Below are 19878 nucleotides of genomic sequence, written 5' to 3'. Positions count from 1 at the left end.
AGGTCATCAATTTTGTGAAAAATCGGTGTGAATCAGGTGGCCCCTAAGAATGAAGCCGGCACCTGTTGAACATGCATTTCTCTTTGAAAGCCGAGGAAAATGGGTCGTTCAAGACATTGTTGAGAAGAACACCGTACTTTGATGAAAAAGTTGATTAGAGGGAGGACAACCTATAAAGAGGTGCAAGAAAGTATAGGCTGTTCAGCTAAAATGACCTCTAATGCCTTAAAATGGAGAGCAAAACCAGAGTCACGTGGCAGAAAACGGAAGACAACCATCAAAATGGATCGAAGAATAACCAGAATGGCAAAGGCTCAGCCGACGATCAAAGACAGTCTGGAGTTACCTGAAGTACTGTGACAGTTAGACGTCTGTGTGAAGCCAATCTATTTGCAAGAATCCCCCGCAAAGGCTTCATTCTTAGGGGCCACCTGATTCACACCGATTTTTCACAAAATTGATGACCTCACTGATGGAATGTGCAGCTTTAAGAGTGTGTATATCATGAATGCTGGGTCTTGTTGGTTTTCTGAGAATCTACTGCACCTACTGGTAACTTGCTTGCCATATAGCAATAAAAAAAATGATCCTAAAACCCTGGATTCATGTGGTTCATCACATTGGACTGCTCTTATTTTGAACACTACTGCAGGTCGTACCTTTCTACATTGTAACATTGGATATTTATGCAAAAAGACACACTTTAAACACTGCAATTTACCGCCACTCAGTGTTAAGGGGTGCTCAGAAATTCCCAGCATCACTCGTTGGCCCCAGTGAGACCTGAGACATTTTTGTCATTGGAGTTGTACAACTGCTGCGGTCCAAGCAGAAGCTGTAGTAATTCTACTCCTGATCAAACTTACTTAACATTTGTCAGCTCAAAACACAATCACTGCATAAAGACTTCAAAACGTGGTATCGGCGTCCACTTCACCACTCCAAATCGCTGCTTCCTGACTCTGCACGATAAATTAGCCTCATCATTGTTTAAGCCGCAGGGTTAAAAAATGCGTGTGAAAAAATTAGCGGCTTATAGTTGGGAAATTACAGTATATTGCAAGGCACTTCCTGTCTCTCACTCAGTGTGTTCCACGTGGTAACTCGGTATGCTGCTGTATCGTACGGAATAATCTGATTATGAATACATGTGCCGATACTCCCCTTGAATGCACGTCTTGAGATCTAAAGTCAATCCCATGACTTGTTCGTTCTCTCCCAAATTGGTTCTTTAGGCACCACAGGGATGCTCTCCTCACCTACATCATGAATTATGTATTGTGCTGTTGAGCCATACAAGACCGAGCTAAATTGGACCGGTGTGTATTTGTGTGTCTTTGACTTCAGCCACTAATTGGGCCGTTTTCTGCATCTGTGTGTGTAGCACAGAGGTCCAGTGCAGGTGATGTGGACAGTTTAATGCCCCCGCAGAGAAAAAAAAAAACACAGTAAGAAGAGATTCCTTGCTCTCTTTATCACACTTTCCCACTCTAACGCAACGGTTTCTGTTCCTGGCTTCCCGTCTTCCTGCCTTCTTCCACTTTGTCTCTCTTCCTGTGGGATCTTTAGCGATCCATTCACCCCGCTCCATTAGGAGACCCCACCCTGACGCGCACATAAATGCCCACGTCTGCACACACACACTCCAATTAGTAGCTAAACCAGAGAGCAATTAGAGCAAGCAGAAACCATCTAAGCGAGGGGTGTCCAAACTGAAGCACGGGGGCTTTTTCTGCAAGATAGCTGTTTTTTTTTTTATTGGCCCGCAGGACATTTAAACTAACAAATAATAAAAACATACGTTATTCACTTACACATTTCTACTAGATAAATAGATAATAATAATAGGCCTTGTTGCGTACAGCAAAGCTGAGATGCAGCTTGTTTGATACGATATATAACGTCTGAGCATATCTATGTTGGATTTATTTTTTTTATGATTTTTCAGTATGCAGCCCTCTGTGGAAAAGCACCCCTGTGGGTGTGTTGTCGGGATGACAAGATGACAAGAATCAGCTTTACCTGGCTGCAGGACGCTGATTCCGAGCAGGTTGGAAGTGCGGTTGGCTACTCTGCTCCAGCTGTTGTCGTAGTTCTTCCTCCACAGGACGGCGGTGCATTGGTACTTGCCGGCCTCGCGACGCCCCGCCCGTGTCACCGACAGCCAGAAGTTGGTGTTGGAATGAGAGCGGTCCACCGTGGTGCGGGTGCCCAGGCCGAGCAACTGCTCCCCCCACTTCAGTGTACCTTCTCGGGTGAAAGTCACCAGCTCCTTGAACTCTCCCTCGTCGGCTGCCTTCGTGCCAGCCGGTATGAAGCGCCAGGTGACCGAGGTTGGGACACGAGGGTTGTGACGTGGTTTGACCAAGCACAGAAGGTCGAAGGAGTCTCCGAAAGTCACAGATGGAGTCCGTGACGAGGCTGAAACCATGAAGGAGGACTCTAGTGGTGGAAGAACAGAGGAGATTTTGATAATTCAACATCAAAATTATTGATGATTAACATGGCTTCAAACTTTGACAGCCTGACTACAACTGACAACTGACTACAATTTGTCCCTGTGCTGCAACTCTTCTATTCCTGAACCGCCGCACACTAAAGCGTGAAAATGTGCCGAAACATGCACTGCACCCCTGCTGTGCTGCCTGTGCTAAAACCTTTCTGAGAAAACACCCCACATGGTGGCACTATTATTAAACCTCTGTGATACTGCCTTGAAATTTCCCGCATATCTCAATGCTCTCGACAAGACACCCACTGTAACTTCAGCGTCTTTAGCCGAATCGCCACAGAATAACAGAATACAATACACACCTTTAAGGGACTGATGAGCACATTGGTTGAAGGATATGGCCCCCATCCAGCAAAACGTCTTTGCAACTAATTGGCTAATTCTAGGATGTCTTCCAACGCATGACCACAAACCATAGGGGGTTCCACAAATGTCATTTACTGTCAACCATAACATTTCCATACATGAATTGGTGATAAATATCACAACAGAGGGAGTAAAGTTCCTCCTCCACATGGCGCATCTGAACCATAACAGTAGATCCTAAACTTAAGCATTGGTTCATTTCACACAGAACCCAGCAAAAGAAAACATTTGTCACAACCGGGTTGTGCAATACATAACTGGGTTACTGCAGCAATAGTACCTTGTGTTCAGAGAGTTTTAGTAGAGATTATTGTACCTGTTGTGAGGTCATTCAAACATGCAATAAAAGCCTGGTGTTCTGGTGATCAAGTGGGCTTGTGTGTGTCTCACCAAACATGACAGTAACGTTTGTGACACCAAGTGACCAGTGTAAAATACTACATATCATTCACAGCATTCCGAATGCCTTACGTTTGTATTTTACTGCATTTAGCCATTTTTATGCTTGAATACGCTTAATTTAGGCAAAAATCATGTCAACTTAGATTCAATATACACATTTTTTTGACTAAAAACAGGCCGTATTCAACCACAAAACAGCATGACTTATTAATTATGCTTTTTTTTTTTTTTTAAACGTGGTACTGCGTGGCCGTTAAATTCCAACAGCAAAATGGTGAGGGACGACTGTAAACGTAACACGAAGCAGAGACGGTGATTGTTGCTAACGCTGTTCTTCCCATCGCTCGCACGCGAACACACACGTGACCTGGCGAGAAGCAGCCACGGCACGGACAAGCGCTGGTGTCTCAAAGGTTGTTCACAAGTTATCAAACAACAGAAGAGAAGCTATGATGCCAATTTGAAAATGATGGTCAATCAAACAACTGTCGGGCAGCTGAGACATATGATGTCCTTATATTGTAATCTACCAGTTATTTTACTCATACTGAAATGATTAAAAAAAAGGTTCATTTAGTCCTAAAAATGCTACAAATCAATATATACAGCCTCCTAGAACTGATTACATGTTCTCAGCACTACTCCATCTACATAATTATGGTGACAAGTGCAGTGCAGCAAGTATATAAGACACCAGTTACAGCACGCTTGCCATCATTTCTGTGTGTGTTTCATTGACGGCGAGAGCGTGCCTCAAGATTAACAGCGATGCAAAAAAAAAAAACACACAAGGGAGAGAATTCCTTTAAGCACCAGTGTTCGATCTCCGCCCATCTAACCGCCGAGTCGAAACTATGCTCATTAGGCTAAAAACGTTCATTGTCCTACATTCGGATGGATCGAGATCCATAAACGATCCAGAGCCAAGTCTCTGAAAAGCGATTTCGATGAATGCAAAATGAGGAAATGTGACTCACTACATTATTTATTTTCTCCCTTCGTGTCATTTCTTCCCCGCTGTCCCGCATCCCTTCTTTCTGTGACAGCCGTCCTCCTCCCCGGTGTCCTTCAGGTTGTGTAATCAATGGCTTTCATTCTAGCCTGGGGTGTCGTTATTTTCTCACTGATGAAAAAAAAAAACAAAAACCCTGCACTGACATGATAAAAAATGACCTGTCGATTTGTTTACTTCTCAGAATAAGACTCCAGAGGGGGTGCTGATGAAGCTAACGTTAGCCACGAGCTACTGCTGCCTGGTACCTAATGCTAATTACTATGAAGTGGACATCTCTCTGATCAGGTGATTGACTTCGACTTAAGTGGTTATCGACAAACAAGAAATAAGGAAAATGGGTTTTCTCTATCTGTTGAAAATTCCAGTATGTTTTATATGCCCTTCAGTGTGCAGTGGGACTTAGGGGACAATTTAGCTATAAGATCCGACTGACAACAAAACTCAACTTACATCAGTCTAGGAACAGAACAGGTACGTAACCACCTGATAGAAGCGAGCGGCTTCGTCACATGTACAAGAATGGACAGGTCACAGTGCGCAGGGACACGGCGGGAGACAAATATAATGCAGAGCACTTTGTGAGGTCTGATTGTTTTGAGGAGGCATTTTTGTGATGCAAATATACAAGTCAGTGTTATGCAAGTCTCAAGTCAAGACTCAAGTAATGATGTGCAAGTCCAAGTCAAAACTGAATTCAAGACAAGACCGGTCGAGTCAAGTCCAAAGTTATAGGTTTGAAATTTTCGACTCCTTACAAGTCATAAGCACCGTTTAGTGTCTCCTAAATAAAATGCCATTTTACATTTGACAGATACAATGAATGCATTTTGAATTGTTTTATTCATTGAATAAAATAAGGTCAGTGTGACAAGACTTAGTCACAGAAAAACTGTGCTGACACAGCAGTCAGTATTTATTTAAGTGCACAGAAATGCAATCCACAAATTCATTGTTTGTTCTTAGACCTGACTGGATGATAATGGATGCATTCAATGAGGCAGATTCAAAGGGAAAATAGGTTTTCTTGCTGGAAATGACCTAATGATCACGTTAGTTGCACACTTTGACTCATTTTACCCCAAACATTCACTGAAAATCTCAAGTATATTCAAGTCATCAGACTAAAGTCTGAGTCAAATCCCAACTCATTGATGTCAAAATTCAAGTCGAGATGCAAGTCTTTGATGACACTGTCGAGCCCATCATAAATTATGACGAGTCCAAGTCACGTGACTTGAGTCCACACCTCTGCTCCACAGACAGCTGACTACATCTACAAGCTAAACCTGGACTGTTCCTGATTGGATAAAACCCTCACCATAATGACCATTTATATGACAATATACAGTACATTAGGTTGACCTTCGCTAAGTGGCTAACTGGACGCTAACATGAGATGCAAATAAATAAGACATATATATGCAATATGTAAGACAAAAACTCAATTACACAGGTAAGACGAGTCTAGTCATTACTTATTAAAACCAATCAGCTGGAAAGCGAGCTTCTGTACCACACAGTTTCACTATGGTAACAACAATAACACGCCCCCCAAAAAGGCTCCCAGAGGACGTCTTTCTCTTATGCCCTTCAGAGGTTTTGTTAGCAGGCAGCAGGAGTCCATTAGGAGGCTATGAATTCAATTAAGGTACAGTGACCATATATAATATCTAAAGCATTAGGCTGTCAATCGATTCAAGGGGGTGGCGAGTCAAAGTAGAAACTAGTCTGTGCTCAGTAGGCCACCACAGAAAACAGGAAATACGTTGTTTCTTATTTTTTAGGTGTAAAACAAGCAGAAGCAACCTGTATGCACAGGGGGGATGGATCCAATAATACTTTTTGGGAGGGAGAAACACAAACAAATAGGAGATAAAATACAACACACATAAAACAAATGGCCGTCACAGGAGAGCACACACTTTCATCTACGAACACGGACAAGATGTCAAGGAGAAAACCTCGGATTTACATAATGCACTTCTTGTACCTAAAACTAATGTTTTTGCCTGAAACTAACAAATAGGCACTTAAAAAACGGACATCTCCTCTTGGCAGTGACACACAGTTAATCCCTTGGTTGTGCTCCGCTGGTTTTTCAGCTTAACTCTGTACTGACCGACTGAGACTGTGGTGCTGAATTTCCATTCTAATGATTCTAACTAATCTGTGCGTGTGCGTGTGTGTGCGTGTGTGTCCATAGTGATTGTCACTGCTGCACAGCACACTTGACGACAGGCAGGTGTTGTGACAGGGTGTCCTAATAGTTCTTTCCCCCAAGGCAGAACATGAATAAACCATGGAGTACTCTTCTATTCTATATGAACAGAAGTAATGGGACACGTAGTGCATCCAACAACACTGCAGCTCTACTTAGGTTTTGGCTTTGACAAATAGTGGTTACCATGTACCGACGCCGCCACCTGTTGCTTTGCACGTGTACAGTAAATAGTAAATAGTACGTAGCGGGGATGGTGGTGAGAGTGTTTTATTCCTACTCATTTGGCATCTTGAGTTAACTGAACAATTGTCATCATCACTCATCAGTTAACTGAGACCAATTTTACGGACAGCTGTTTACGCAAAGACGGTATATTTTTGCAAGGTGAAAGCCTAATAATGATGTGTCAACTTATACTCGGGGTCGTCCTACATTCGGGTTCTGGAAAAAAGGTCTTGATCAAGAGGGATCCCGTTATGTTCAGGGTCGTCTAGAATTTGGGTCAATATTGTCTATCTTTCGGTGTGAAATACTGAATGGTAACGTGCCTAAAAGTAATATATACTTGACAATTCTCTGTTGACCAAACAACAACACTGCATTTGTTTTCATTCTACCCCCCTTTAGGTTGCATAATAATACACACCAACAGAATGGATGCGTTTTCTTCGTATCATTTCTAATTTATTAAAGTGTAAACGACCCAAAAACATACTAAACTGAACTGAACTAAATGGAGCAAAGCAGTTCAGACTTTTAAAAACTTACCAACACTTTTGACGGTGATCGTCTCCGTGGCGGACTTCTCTCCAATCTTCCCCCAAGTCATCTCCGGTTCAGTTCCCGTTTGAAACCACTCCGTTACAGTGCAGCTGTACAGCCCCTCATCATCGGGCAAGGCGTTGTACACGGAGAGCGAGAACGTGTCGGCCTGCAGCCTCTCCACGCGTATCTCGCCGTAGCTGGAGCGCTCCTTGTAGGCATCGCTGTGTCGCACGGTGCCGTCACGATCCAAAGAGGCTACCTCCTGGGCCGGACCGTTTCCCTGCTTGGCCATCCACCGCCAGACCACAGACAGAGGGCCTGTGGTGGAGTGGACCACGCAGGTCAGTTGCATCATGTTGCCCTCCAGGACCTCGGAGGAGTTGCTTGACAACAACACGGTGATGTTGCTCTCTGTGAGGAAAACAAAATAAACAATGAAGTTGACACTTGTCATGTTGGATTCACATAAAAGGAACTTTGGTGTGTTTGCTATGCTGGTATGGTTCGTTGGGTAACATGATCGTCCAAACCAGGCTGCTTGCAAGTGAATTTGGTTCAATTGAGTTCAAATGTAAACGCTACGTGGACCAAAGACAGGAACCAGTGTACAATGACAGCAAAAAGCATGCAGAAATGACAAATATGAAAGAGAAAATGTGTTGGAAGTGCCATCTCTCAGCTCTGTGTGACAAGGGTGCTTTTAAAAGTAGATTTTAGATGTTTTTATGAAATCTTAGCTGGTAAATACAGCAGAATATAAAAATAACCAACATATTCAAACCAGCAGACAGTATTTTGGTTTGGAATATTTGAGTTACATCATGTAATACGTCATGAAGGCTGTCCAATCAAGTCGTTACTTCATGCACATGCACCGGTATGTTTTCACTGGCCAGCTTTTCGTCTCTCGTGAAAAAGATACTAATCAAGCGAACGGTACCAAACTTCACACCAAGTATCTTTTTTTTTTTTTTTTTCCATTTTTGGTCCAGACCAGAGTACCGAACCAAAGTGTGAAAACAGCCTCAAATGTCAGCATGTAATGAACTGAAGTTCCACAAGACAACAAGAATCACACATTTGGTGTTAAAACATGCAGGAGAACATGAGAGCAGTGGAACAAATTACAGAGCCCATTCCCCGGAGTACAACACCATCCTGCTGCGAAGTGTAGCACACAAGTGTTTGCTTGTGTTCGAGGTTGATATCGCAGCTCTTTTCTGGCCTGAGGCGTATCCCAGTGACAGCCAGAGAAGAGACCCTTGTGGTTTTGGGTTCGTGTTAGAAGGGGGAAGGGTTGTTAAGTCATTCGGAACTCGCTGTAGCTTGTTGACCGAGGTGAACAAGCTTGGATCACAGGCTGCAAAAAGTCCTTACAGGCTCTGTTGCTTGTTTGTGCTGCTTTATCTCAAACTCATCGCATCGGAAACATTACAAAGCTCCCAAAAACTAAAAGGGATGTGGTGGAAGGGTTGCTTTTTTTCTCACCTTAGGGCAAACTCGGCTACTTCCTTCCTCATATACATGAGCGGTATATGAATATAGATCACGTTAGCCTCTTCGTTCCTATCACAGTCAAACCAGGAACGCCTGTCACCCCTTTCATTTGAAACACCTGAGATCACTCTACAAAAATTCAACTGCACAGCGGTGGACGTAGAGTAGTGGTACAGGGAAAAGCCTGCATTTTTTAAGAAGACCGAAAGATGAAATAAAAATGGCATGACCCCTTTTCCTCACCTGATCTAAACCTAAAGTTTATTTGTAGAGGTTTTGTTTGTTATTATCACCTTAAAAGATGAAAATAAGCAAGTGAATTTGAAAAAAAGTTGTTTTTTCATTCAGTTGCACTATTGTGCATCTTAACAATTGTGCACACGTAGCTATTTTCCTTGAAAGGCAAAGCCTCATGTTTACCTCCTTGAATATTCAAATTTGAGGTTTTGGATTGACCAAGAGCATTGTGTTTGTTCAATAATATATAATGCAATCATAAAATAAATTAATTTCATGTAACTTTTCCTCTAAACCTCCTTTTAGGCTTGTTTCCACCAAGCAGTGGCTTTGATAGTCTGGTTTTGTGCGCTCTGAGATACTGCCCACTAAAGTTTAATAAAGATTTATACAAGACTCCACAGACTTAGTGGCAAGCTAACATTGAGTTATGATTAATTTTTAGTTGTTAGAGATTTTAATATCCATGTCTGTTGATAATCTTGATCCTTGGCCAAAGTCTTTTTAAACTTGATAGCCACTTTCCGACTCGGTGTCGGGCTCAACACACAAAAAAGGACGCACTGGACCTTGAGTTTTCTTTGGGCTGCACCGTTACCTTGACTAAAATTTTTGAAACACATTTATCCAATCATTTTGCTGTCTTGTTTTCTGTAACATTTTCTCATAGCCAGGTTGGCGTCTGGACACGCCCTCAGACTGCGTCTTTGTTCTCTGAAGCTTAAGCTCATCTTGAGGTCTTGTATAAAGACTTGTGTAACCCTACTCCAGACGAACAGCTCTCTTGTTTTAATAACGCCCGCATCAAGGTTTTGGACGCAGTGGGAGTGTAGACAACAACGCACTAAGCCTATGACGGAACCATGGCTAAATGATACAACTTGCAAGCTCAGACGTGGGTGTAAATGCGCTGAGCGACAATGGAAGACCGACCACCTTCAGGTTTCTTTACAAATACTAATAAACAGTCTCACTAAACATCAGGAGACAGTCAAAGCTGTTTTATCAAATCTTCTGTCAAATTGCCACAAACCGCAGATGCTTTTTAGAAACCCATGTAACTCCAACAGTGTGGTGCCCTCCTCTACACTCTGCCGAATCATAGAAAACACCTCCACTCATAGATTGTCTCCTTGTGTTGTAAAACCAGTGGATATTATTATTATTATACAGTATTATTATACAGTATTCTATGGTGTTCGTGAGTGTTTTGACCCAGTCTCTCTCTGATTTAATAAATAAAGTTAAAGAGATAAAACCTTCTTGTGTGCCCACTAGACGTTATCCCATCTTGTCTCTGCAGAAACATTTTTAACTATCGGGCCCAGTATTGTCCAAATGGTGAATTCCTCCCTGATGTTTGGTTACTTCCCAACTGCCCTGAAACATGCTGTGGTCCAGCCGCTCACCAAAAAGAACAACCATGATCCCAATGTTCTGTGAAACTTTAAACCAGGTGTGTCCAAACGTTTTCCACCGAGGGCCACTTCCTGAAAAAGGATGCAAGTGCCAAGGCCTGTCACAATAACAAAGTTTGCTGGACGATAATTGTCCTACAAATTATCGGCGATAAACAATATTATGATCAGCATTATTTGGAGACCATTACTAATGCGAACTAAAGCAATTTGTCAAGAGCATTTAACATTGTGATTGGAATGTCAAGCGCTGGTTAAATAAAATAAACTTGTGCGGAAACATGATGTAAAACAATAGTTCCCCAACGTGTATTGGTTAGAAAAATAGATCAGTAGAAAACCGAAATGTAACATGTATCATGGACACTACTCCATAGTTCTCTTATTTTCAATGAGTGACACTTTCGTTATTGTCTGAATATTGACAAAAAAACGAAGGTAGACGTCAGCTCATTTGCACATGCACACGTCCTTGATCCACTTTTAGCAAAATTGTGCGTGGAATACTGTTTACTTTTAATGAGGTGTAACGTTTTGTCGGTGTTTGGTCAAAGTACATGTTTTGGATTTTTTAATATATTATACTAAAATGACATTATTTTCCCTCATAATATTACGTTATTCTCCTAAAATTCCATCTTTTTCACTTCAGATCACAACTTTTTTCTCTTAATATTCTGACTTTATTCTTGTAAAATTACTGTGGATTTTTTTTTTATTTTTGCAGTTTTTTCTTTTTAATTTTCTTGTTAAATTACATTTTTAATAATAAAATACAGCCACGGGCCGCAAATGGCACCCGGGCTGCACTCTCGACTTCCCAGCTTTAAAATCAAAACAGCCGTTCTTGCTTATGATCAATGTCTGACCCGTCTTAACTTCAACTAGACTAACACTCAGAGAGCGCAGACCTCCGCCAAGCGCCATAGGTGCCATATTGTGAGTCACACCAAAATAATAATCTTACATTTTTTGGATCGGTCTTTGGTATTTTGTACAACCTGTTGGAAACTTGTCCTGTTTTTTTTCCAAGTGCTCTGTCCATTTTATGTGGAGTCATATGGCCAAATGCCAAAAATAGTCTTATCTTGCAATGTTAAAGGATACTTTAAAAAATGTGTGGATCCAGATGGTGATCCGGATCACCCCCAAAATTTGATCAGTTCTTCCAAATCCCATTTCCGACAAATCCTGAAAATGTCATCCAGATCCATTCAGAACTTTAAGTTATTTTGAACACAAACACACAAACAAACAAACAAACTGATAAATGCCAGCAAAAACATAACCTATAATAATAGATAATAAAATTGGGTAAAATCATGGCACAGTACAGAAACTGCCCTTTTAAATGTTGGCTAGGTTGAATCTGTAGTCTGTGTTTTTATACGTAACAGCAGCGTTTGACACACTACACTATACTTGTATACAGTATTCTTTTAACTCGCCTGGAGACGTGTTGGCATTAAGGGCACAACACTCAAATAGTTTCAATCCTATTTGACAAACAGGAGTTTTTGTGTAAGGCTGGGCCGGTGCTCCTTCCGTGTCTGTGTCTTGTGAGGCACCCCGGAGATCAATTTTGTCACCTGTCCTTTTCTCCTCATACATGCTTCCCTTGGGCTCGGTTTTAAAAGAGCACCAAGTTTCCTTTCACTGCTTTGAAGATGACGTGCAGGTCTATCTGCCTGTGCCTGAAAGTGATAGCCAGGCGATCATGAAAACTCTGCAGAACTGTCTGCATGATGTGCAGTCATGGATGGGGGCTAATTTCCTAAACTTGAACGACAATAACACAGAAAGGACACGCCTATTGCCATTTCTCTGCAAGGAACCTCGCCAAAATAAAAGGCTGACTTTGAAAGAGTAATCTGCTTAGATTACTGTAATTCATTGTATCATGTACAGTATAGTGTTGGACCAGAGCTTATTAAGTGTGCAGAATGTGGCAGCCTGTCTCCTGACAAAAAAACAAGTGACTTGTGTACTCACTCCCGTCACTGCCGCCCAGTTACTTTTAAGAGTCCAATTTTAAATTTGAGTGTTTTTAAATGTTTGCACCTCATGGCCCCCCCTTATTGGACTGAGCTGCTTTAGTCTCTCTATACTCTGCCCAGATCCCTGAGGTCTGCAGCTCCCGTTGGCTGTGCCCAAAGCCAGAAGAGAACCAGAAGATATTGAACCTTTTCAGTGGCAGCTCCCAGATTGTGGAACAGCTTTCCTCTCTGTTTGGTTAGATGCTCCCAGTCCTTATCGATCTTGGTTGATTTTGTTCCCTATTTATAAATATTTTACTTCTCTTTGGAGCTTTTGTTAGTTTATTAATTTTGCTGTCATCAATTTTGTTTGTTGAAACTGTATTTGCATTTGTATTTGATTTTATTTCTGCACTTTGGTTCACTGAGGTTGTTTTAAAATGTGCAATATAAATGATGGAAGGAAGATTCATAGTAGTGTTTTTAGGGTTACCCTGTTTAAAAGGTCCTCCATTATGCAAAATATACTTTTTAATAATGTTTGAACAGTAATGTGTAGGGATGTCAGATATTGGCTTTTTTGCCGATATCCAATATGCCGATATTGTCTCTCAACTCTCAATTTCCGATTCCGATATCAACTGATACCAATACAGATATGCGTAACATCACATATCTCCTGTCTTGGAGCTAATGGATACAGCGTCAGCACTCAGCTTCTTGACGTGGCTGTAAACAATACTGGACAACTCGCGTATGCAAACATCTGAGAAATACTTGCAATTGGGCATGGCAAAGCGTGGCTCGAGGAACTCCACAAGTTTGGTGAATCCAGCAGCAGTGCATTTTCTGCCGGAGGGTCTCCCGCAGTACCATAGTACCGTGTCTGCCTGATGCTGTTTCGGCGTTTTTTTATTTTTTTATTTTTTTTTACATTCCCGCTACTCCCCTCATCATTAGCGGTGTTTTGACAACCCACTACGTCCTGCCACGCCAAACACGGTTAAGCAAAGCATCGGCTTAAGTATGTGCTGCGTGTGGATTCCATGGCGATCGGACTCGCTGCAGCACGCACACGGGGCTTCAAAGTCTATAAACGCCTAGACTCTGCATAGAAACACACCCACAAAAGTTGCTCAGATTGAAGTTACAGATGTCAGCCATCTCCTAGTGTTCAGTATTAATTACATGAGGGATCGCAGCAAATTCAGCAACTTCGGGGGCTATGTCGGTTTTCATTGTAGGGGGAAAAAAATGATACAGATATTACATTTTTATGGCAATAACGGGCCGATAATATCGGTGGGCCGATATTATCGGACAGCCCCGAGTAATGTGTCTTGAGAGCACCGAACGTGAGAAAAATTTCTCTCACTTTTTTGCGTCACTTTTGAACCTCCTTCCTCGTGGACATGACACTGCCTCTGACCCACCCCTAATTGCATGAGTCTGCCCTGTGTATTTTCACACAACAGGCTTCGCTACACACCTTAAAATAAAGCCCAGAGCTCTGCCAATTATCTGTCCAGACATGGGAGCGTTAAGTTTGATCATTTTGTTTTTCTTTAGCGACTACGCTAACCTAGCATGATGCGAGTATAATGTTAGAACTGTAGCATAGCAATGCTAGTGTCCCCCTGTCCCATTCCTTCATGTTAGGATGTTCTATGTGATATATGACATCTATTACTTTGGACAACGTAAGAGTTACAATGTGCTAGCACATGTAAAAAGTGGATTAAATAAACAATAGTTCTTATTGGAGCCACACACTGTTGGAGACAAGCGTGGACAAAACGCAGCTCATGAGGGTTAAAGCTACAGACACACAAAACGGCCTGCGACTCCAACATCAAGGCTACAAGGCTCACTTCCAATTTACTATTGTGGGACCTCTCACACTTATTTAAAAAACAATATAATACAGGACCGTTAAGTATCTGTTGCCATCCTGTCTCCACACACCACGGTGGAAACGCAAGCCTGATTAGGCTTTACCTGATCTCGCAAACCTAACTACCACTTGGTGGAAACATGGCCTTTAAGTCTGCTTTTTCAGGGCATGAAAAACCTGCTACCGCTCCGTTGTTTGCCTTGCTTCATTTTCAGGTTCCCCTCCAATAACCACGGCTATAATTAACCTGTGTAAACCCCGTAAACATACGCCTTTTGTTGCAAGAACAAATCCCTCCATAAAGAGAGAGAGTTTCCCTGGAGACCCTCGCTGGCTTGGGGCCATTGTTTCGGGCTCATTTAGCAATACACGCAAAAAAAGGTCAGGATAGGCTGGCTGGCGTTAGCCGCTTGAAAGGAAAGGCTACATTGTGGTGACCATGTTTTTTTTTTTTTAAACACCAGTGGCAGCTGGCGACACACTCTGTTCCGGTCCAGAGAGACTTGATAGTCAAAAGTGAGGCGCGAATAAAGCAAATCACACTGCCGCCACAAAAAAAAAACAAAAAAAACACAGGTTTTGAAGGTAGATTTGCAGTGATCAGCTGTAAGCCCGACTGAACCCGCCATGCATCCCAAAAGGACCGTCTGGGAAGAACCCCATCATCCGGCCTGGGGCACCTCTTGGAGGACTCTGCAGAGGGGATGCTTCTTTTATTTCTTTGTAGTCTTATTTCATGGCTGTTAGTTCAACCTCTGTAAGTGTACATTTTGCAGCTTTCATACTGTAGCCACTCGCGCTCCACCCGCTCCCTCCCTGGCAATAATTCTACATTACAGTTCCTTAGCAATCCTCTCAAAGGGAAAATATATTAGGAGTAAGAGCATTATGTGATCTGTACTTACTCATAGCCAACAATAGAGTGTGCAAGGTGAGTGGGGCGGTCATTCAATAGCACAGATAAACGAGGATAAAACTGCTCTTATGAATAGTTTATCATTCTTAGTGTAATTGACAAGTAAGGACAGGACAACTGAGCAAGTGGCTTATTACTCACTGAGCGGCTGCACTGTGATCTGAACATTGCGGGACCTCTTGCTGCGGTCGATGAAGTCCCCCGTGGGCGTCTTCTCCCGCTCCGTCACACGACAGATGTATTTGCCGGCGTCTTCGGTGCGCAGGTGCTGCAGTTTGAGCAGGTGCACGTTGGCGCTCTCCTTGCGCACGGTCATGTGGCCGGCGGCCTCACGGGCCACGTAGTCGGGGCCCAGGACGGGCACGGCACCGGGGCCCACCACGGCCACCGGTGAGCTGCTGAAGACCCACGACACCGAGAAGAAGCGCTCGGGGACGTTCTGCGCCTCGATGGCGCAGCGGAGTTCCAGCGGCTCACCGGCCGTGAAGGGCCGTCGCTCCGTGCTCACCTGGATGCTGAAGTCACGATCTGTGCAGGAAATCGAGTCAAAGACATCATTAGCGATACACTCCACATCCTTTATTAAAATACTCATTGATAGTAAGAACTAAAAATACAGTCATCCCTCATCTATCGCAGTTAAATGGTTCCAACCCCGACTGCGATAAGTGAATTTCAGCAAAGTAGGATTCAATATTAATAAACGGAATATTTTCCCAATATAACAGAATCAGCTTTATTGGCCAAGTATGCTTACACAAACAAGGAATTTGACTCAGGCTAAATGAGATCTCAGTGTACATGTTACACAAACACTATAAAATAAAGAAATCATGAAAAAGTAAGATTGAGATGTGCAAAAGGAATAATAATCTAATGACGGTGCAATCCAAGTAAGTGGGTGTGTGATCAATAGATCAATAGATCTGGACATTATTGACATTTGTCAAAATAAAAACACAAAAAAACAAAACAAACAACTATCGGGCCCATTATTGTCCAAATGGTGAATTCCTCCTGATGTTTGGTTACTTCCCAACTGCCTTGAAACATGCTGTGGTCCAGCCGCTCACCAAAAAGAACAAACATGATCGCAATGTTCTGTGAAACTTTAAATCAGGTGTGTCCAAACTTTTTTTTTTGTTTTTTTGTTTTTAGTAATAACAATGGAACAACTGTGTGTCCTAATTTAATACATAAATACACTGAATAAATACATGAACTAAATATAAATATAGTAGTAATTGCACAAAACAAATACATTTATCATCAATGGTTACTTGTTTATCATCAATGGTTACTTGTTGTTTATTTTGTGTGTTTTTTTAAAAATACAGACTAAAAAATGCATACTGCAACATCTTCAAATTCATTTCACAAATACATTTTACAAATTGATTTTGTATTATTCTGTAAACAAGTACTGTGCAGCCCAGCCATCGACTAGGGGTCATGCCTAAGAGAAGCCAGAGCTTGAAAACCCTCTTATTCAAGTCCTGTTTAAGTACTCTTCGCCTTGCTGCTGAAATACGTAAACGGACAAAGACAGGTGGATAAGAAAGAAGCAGTTTGCTGGCATTGTTCAGTAGGGATCGAAAACAGGGCTACGAAAGATTTACCTGCTAGCAGTTTGCAGTTTTTCATGTTTCATTTTAAACATCATTAAAGCTGTTTGCACAAAAACTAAGCACTTTTGTATTCTGCTCTCATATCGTACACCAAGAATGAACCAAAGCATGACCGACCGTGATGTATCGAACCGTGATTATGGCGTACCTTTACCGCATAAAGTCAATAAAGAAGCACAATACCTGTATTCATATTTAGAAGAATAATCTGACACTCTTTTCCTGATACAGGATCAATACACCAGTACAGTGAACGCATCCTAATGAAAACACACTGTGCTGAGAGCTTTGTCCATATATTCCAATTGTTTGAAGCCTTCCACCCACAAAAAGGTGACAAAACAGTGTTGCAAACTGAAAAGACGGTTTTAGGTGCGTTGCCTGAATGCTAAATTATAGGACAGAATATTAAGAGGATTCTCGGGGGCACAGTGTGACACTAAAATTGTGTCAGTTGCAGCTACAGAAGAAATGCCAAGAGAATAGAAAGAGGAAAGGTTGAGGTCACAGCGCAGCGCACGGCTGGGATAAAAAAAAAAAAACGCTGATTTTTCAGAGTGCTCTGCTCGCTCTAGCCACCCCCCCACTCCTCGCTTTCACCTCTGCTATAAAAAATAAACCTAATTAGAATTCTCTCTAGCATTGTGACAGGGAGTCAAGCGCTCTCTCCTCCTTCCTCCACTTGCAGGGAGCAAACTGGTGCTAGCTCTTCCACTTAGCCAAATTACACTCACTTTCTGCACATGTTCTACTGCATTTGTGTGTGTGTGTGTGTGTGTGTGTGTGTGTGTGTGTGCTGGGTTTATTTGCAGTATTAATTTCCAGATGATGAGCGCGGTAGGCTACGTGTCAGAAACGGCTGCTCTGCCTCTCTCTGTGTTGGTGGTAGCCTCCAGCTGTAATTACGCAGACTAACACACTTCCTGACAAACACTCTCCGGTGGAAATGTTGGAAGTCTCCCGTTGGTACTAAATTGTAATGTGGAGGAGCAGGCGGATGAGCGGGAAGGGGGTTAATATCCACATGTAACCACACATTATACTATAGAGCACATTATGCACAAAAGTCTGAGTGGATAACATGAGATTGTGTTTACAACTACAATAACTACACCTACAAAACCCAACAAATGTAGCAATAATAAGAGCACATAAAATATAATTACTGTACCGTCGTCCATCGCCACTTCGCACCTCCAATTCCGCGGCTTCAGTCTCACGGTTTCTCAAAAAAATATTGCATAAATCATGCTGTTTTGTGGTTGAATTTGGCCCATTCATTAGTCCAAAAATATGAAAAAATATATGAAAGCAAATGCTATGCATTTTTTGCCTACATTAAGCGTTTACAAGCATAAAAAGGGATAAATGAACTAAAGTCCAAGGCCCTGTCCACACGGGAACCTTCCTGAGATGTTGTTTTTTTTTTGGTGGGTCAAGAAAAAGTTGCATCCATACTCTGCCGGATTAGTAAATTGTTGCATCCAGACAGGAACGAATCACGGAGTGAAAACGATTTAATATGCAAGCACGCCTACGTGTGGTGCTGTGAACAAACACGCGGGCGGAACCACGTGACACACCAAACCACAGAAGAAGAACGAACGCATGCGCACGGGTCCGACGTCTTCCACTTTTCAAGACTTACGAGAAGTGGAATTACTTCTGCGAGTCATTATGGAGACAACAAAATATGAGGAGAATGTCGATTGGGGTGAGTCATGTCCGTCAAAATATTGACATATATCTATCACTTGTGGTCACGTGACGGCGGTGAGTTGGTGATGTCACAGTTTTCCTATATCGCCTGTATACACAGCAACGACAAGCCGGCGTTGTAGATTTTCCCAGTCTGGAAGGCGTTTGAAAAAACATTGTTTCGGGTCACTCAGAACGCCGTTCACGCCGTGGATGAGAGGCTGAAACGACCAACGAACTAAAACGTTTCCGTGTGGATAGCCCCTAAATATCTCACAAAATTGTTCTGACAAAATCAAAGACAAAAACATATTTTTCGGGAGGGGATTTCTGCAAAGGACGATTCATAATTTAGAAATTGAATATTTTCGTAATTAAAGGATGGAAAACCTGTTTATGACCCTATACCTTATACAGTTTTTAAGATGATTAGAGCCCTCGAGACATGAAATAACACCCCTATAACCTTTACACTCGTATACCCAATATAGTAGACATAATAAGAGTAAATAAGTCATTTAAGACATAACTAAGACGCATGTGTGACTTCCCTTGGGGAGCTCAATGCCATCTGCACTAAAACCCAATGGCTGCCCTGATATATAAATAAATAACTGTATAATCTGCATACATTAGGATGTCAGACCCCCTCCTCTCATCAGACAACAATCTTTTGCGTTTAAGCAGCCGAAGAGGGGATGAGGTATACTGATAGAGAAACTAAGGACTGGTGACAGCTCACCATTCATCACTGGCTCCCTGCGCGCTGCCTTCCTGATAGGATAATCAAGTTTTGATTCATGTCATTAATAAAATCGAATACATTTCAAAATCCCATCCCTTGATCTAGGTTTTCAAATATGAGGAAATATATGAGTGTTTTGCCGTGTCCATGTAAATACTGCATTTAACAATAGGGGGTGTAAAAAAAATAAATGAACATGTGCCTGCGTGTCTGTTTTCCTCGTCTCTCACCTCAAAACAGGCAGGAAGAAAGTTCACTCTGTGCATTGCTTTAGCAACTTTGCACATTTGTTCCATAGAACAACGGCATGAACGGAGTGAGCCCTTTTGTCACTCATACTCTTTGTCCTGTGGGTGGAGGCGGGGCCGCTAGCATACACACAGAGTGCAAAAGAGTGCAATGTAGTAGAAATTAAGTTAGTAGATTGCAATATATTGTCATATATTTTAGTTTTCATTGTACTTTTCTTAAAAGTAATCCTTAAATCTTGTCTCGTCTCGTAGACCCAATCTCACGTATCGTTACGTCTTGTGACACCCCTACCAATGCGCGAACGATGAGCTAGTACTTCATCGTACCTGATGGAGC

General features: G+C 42.1%; 1 protein-coding gene across 2 annotated transcripts in view; it reads right to left on the bottom strand.

The window, feature by feature from the left end:
* igsf3 (immunoglobulin superfamily, member 3) overlaps positions 1–19878 on the bottom strand; it is a 125531-nt gene that overhangs the window by 27269 nt on the left and 78384 nt on the right. For both annotated transcript variants that reach the window (XM_054786138.1, XM_054786137.1), the window contains exons 4-6: positions 15361–15747; positions 7285–7692; positions 2023–2442 (exon numbers count right to left, since the gene is read on the bottom strand). In XM_054786138.1, coding sequence (XP_054642113.1) covers positions 2023–2442; positions 7285–7692; positions 15361–15747 — 1215 coding nt within the window. The remainder of the gene's footprint in view (positions 1–2022; positions 2443–7284; positions 7693–15360; positions 15748–19878) is intronic.

This window comes from Dunckerocampus dactyliophorus, chromosome 9 (assembly GCF_027744805.1).
Source record: "Dunckerocampus dactyliophorus isolate RoL2022-P2 chromosome 9, RoL_Ddac_1.1, whole genome shotgun sequence".
In the NCBI taxonomy this organism is placed as follows: domain Eukaryota; kingdom Metazoa; phylum Chordata; class Actinopteri; order Syngnathiformes; family Syngnathidae; genus Dunckerocampus; species Dunckerocampus dactyliophorus.
This window is presented reverse-complemented; position numbering and strand designations above follow the sequence as displayed.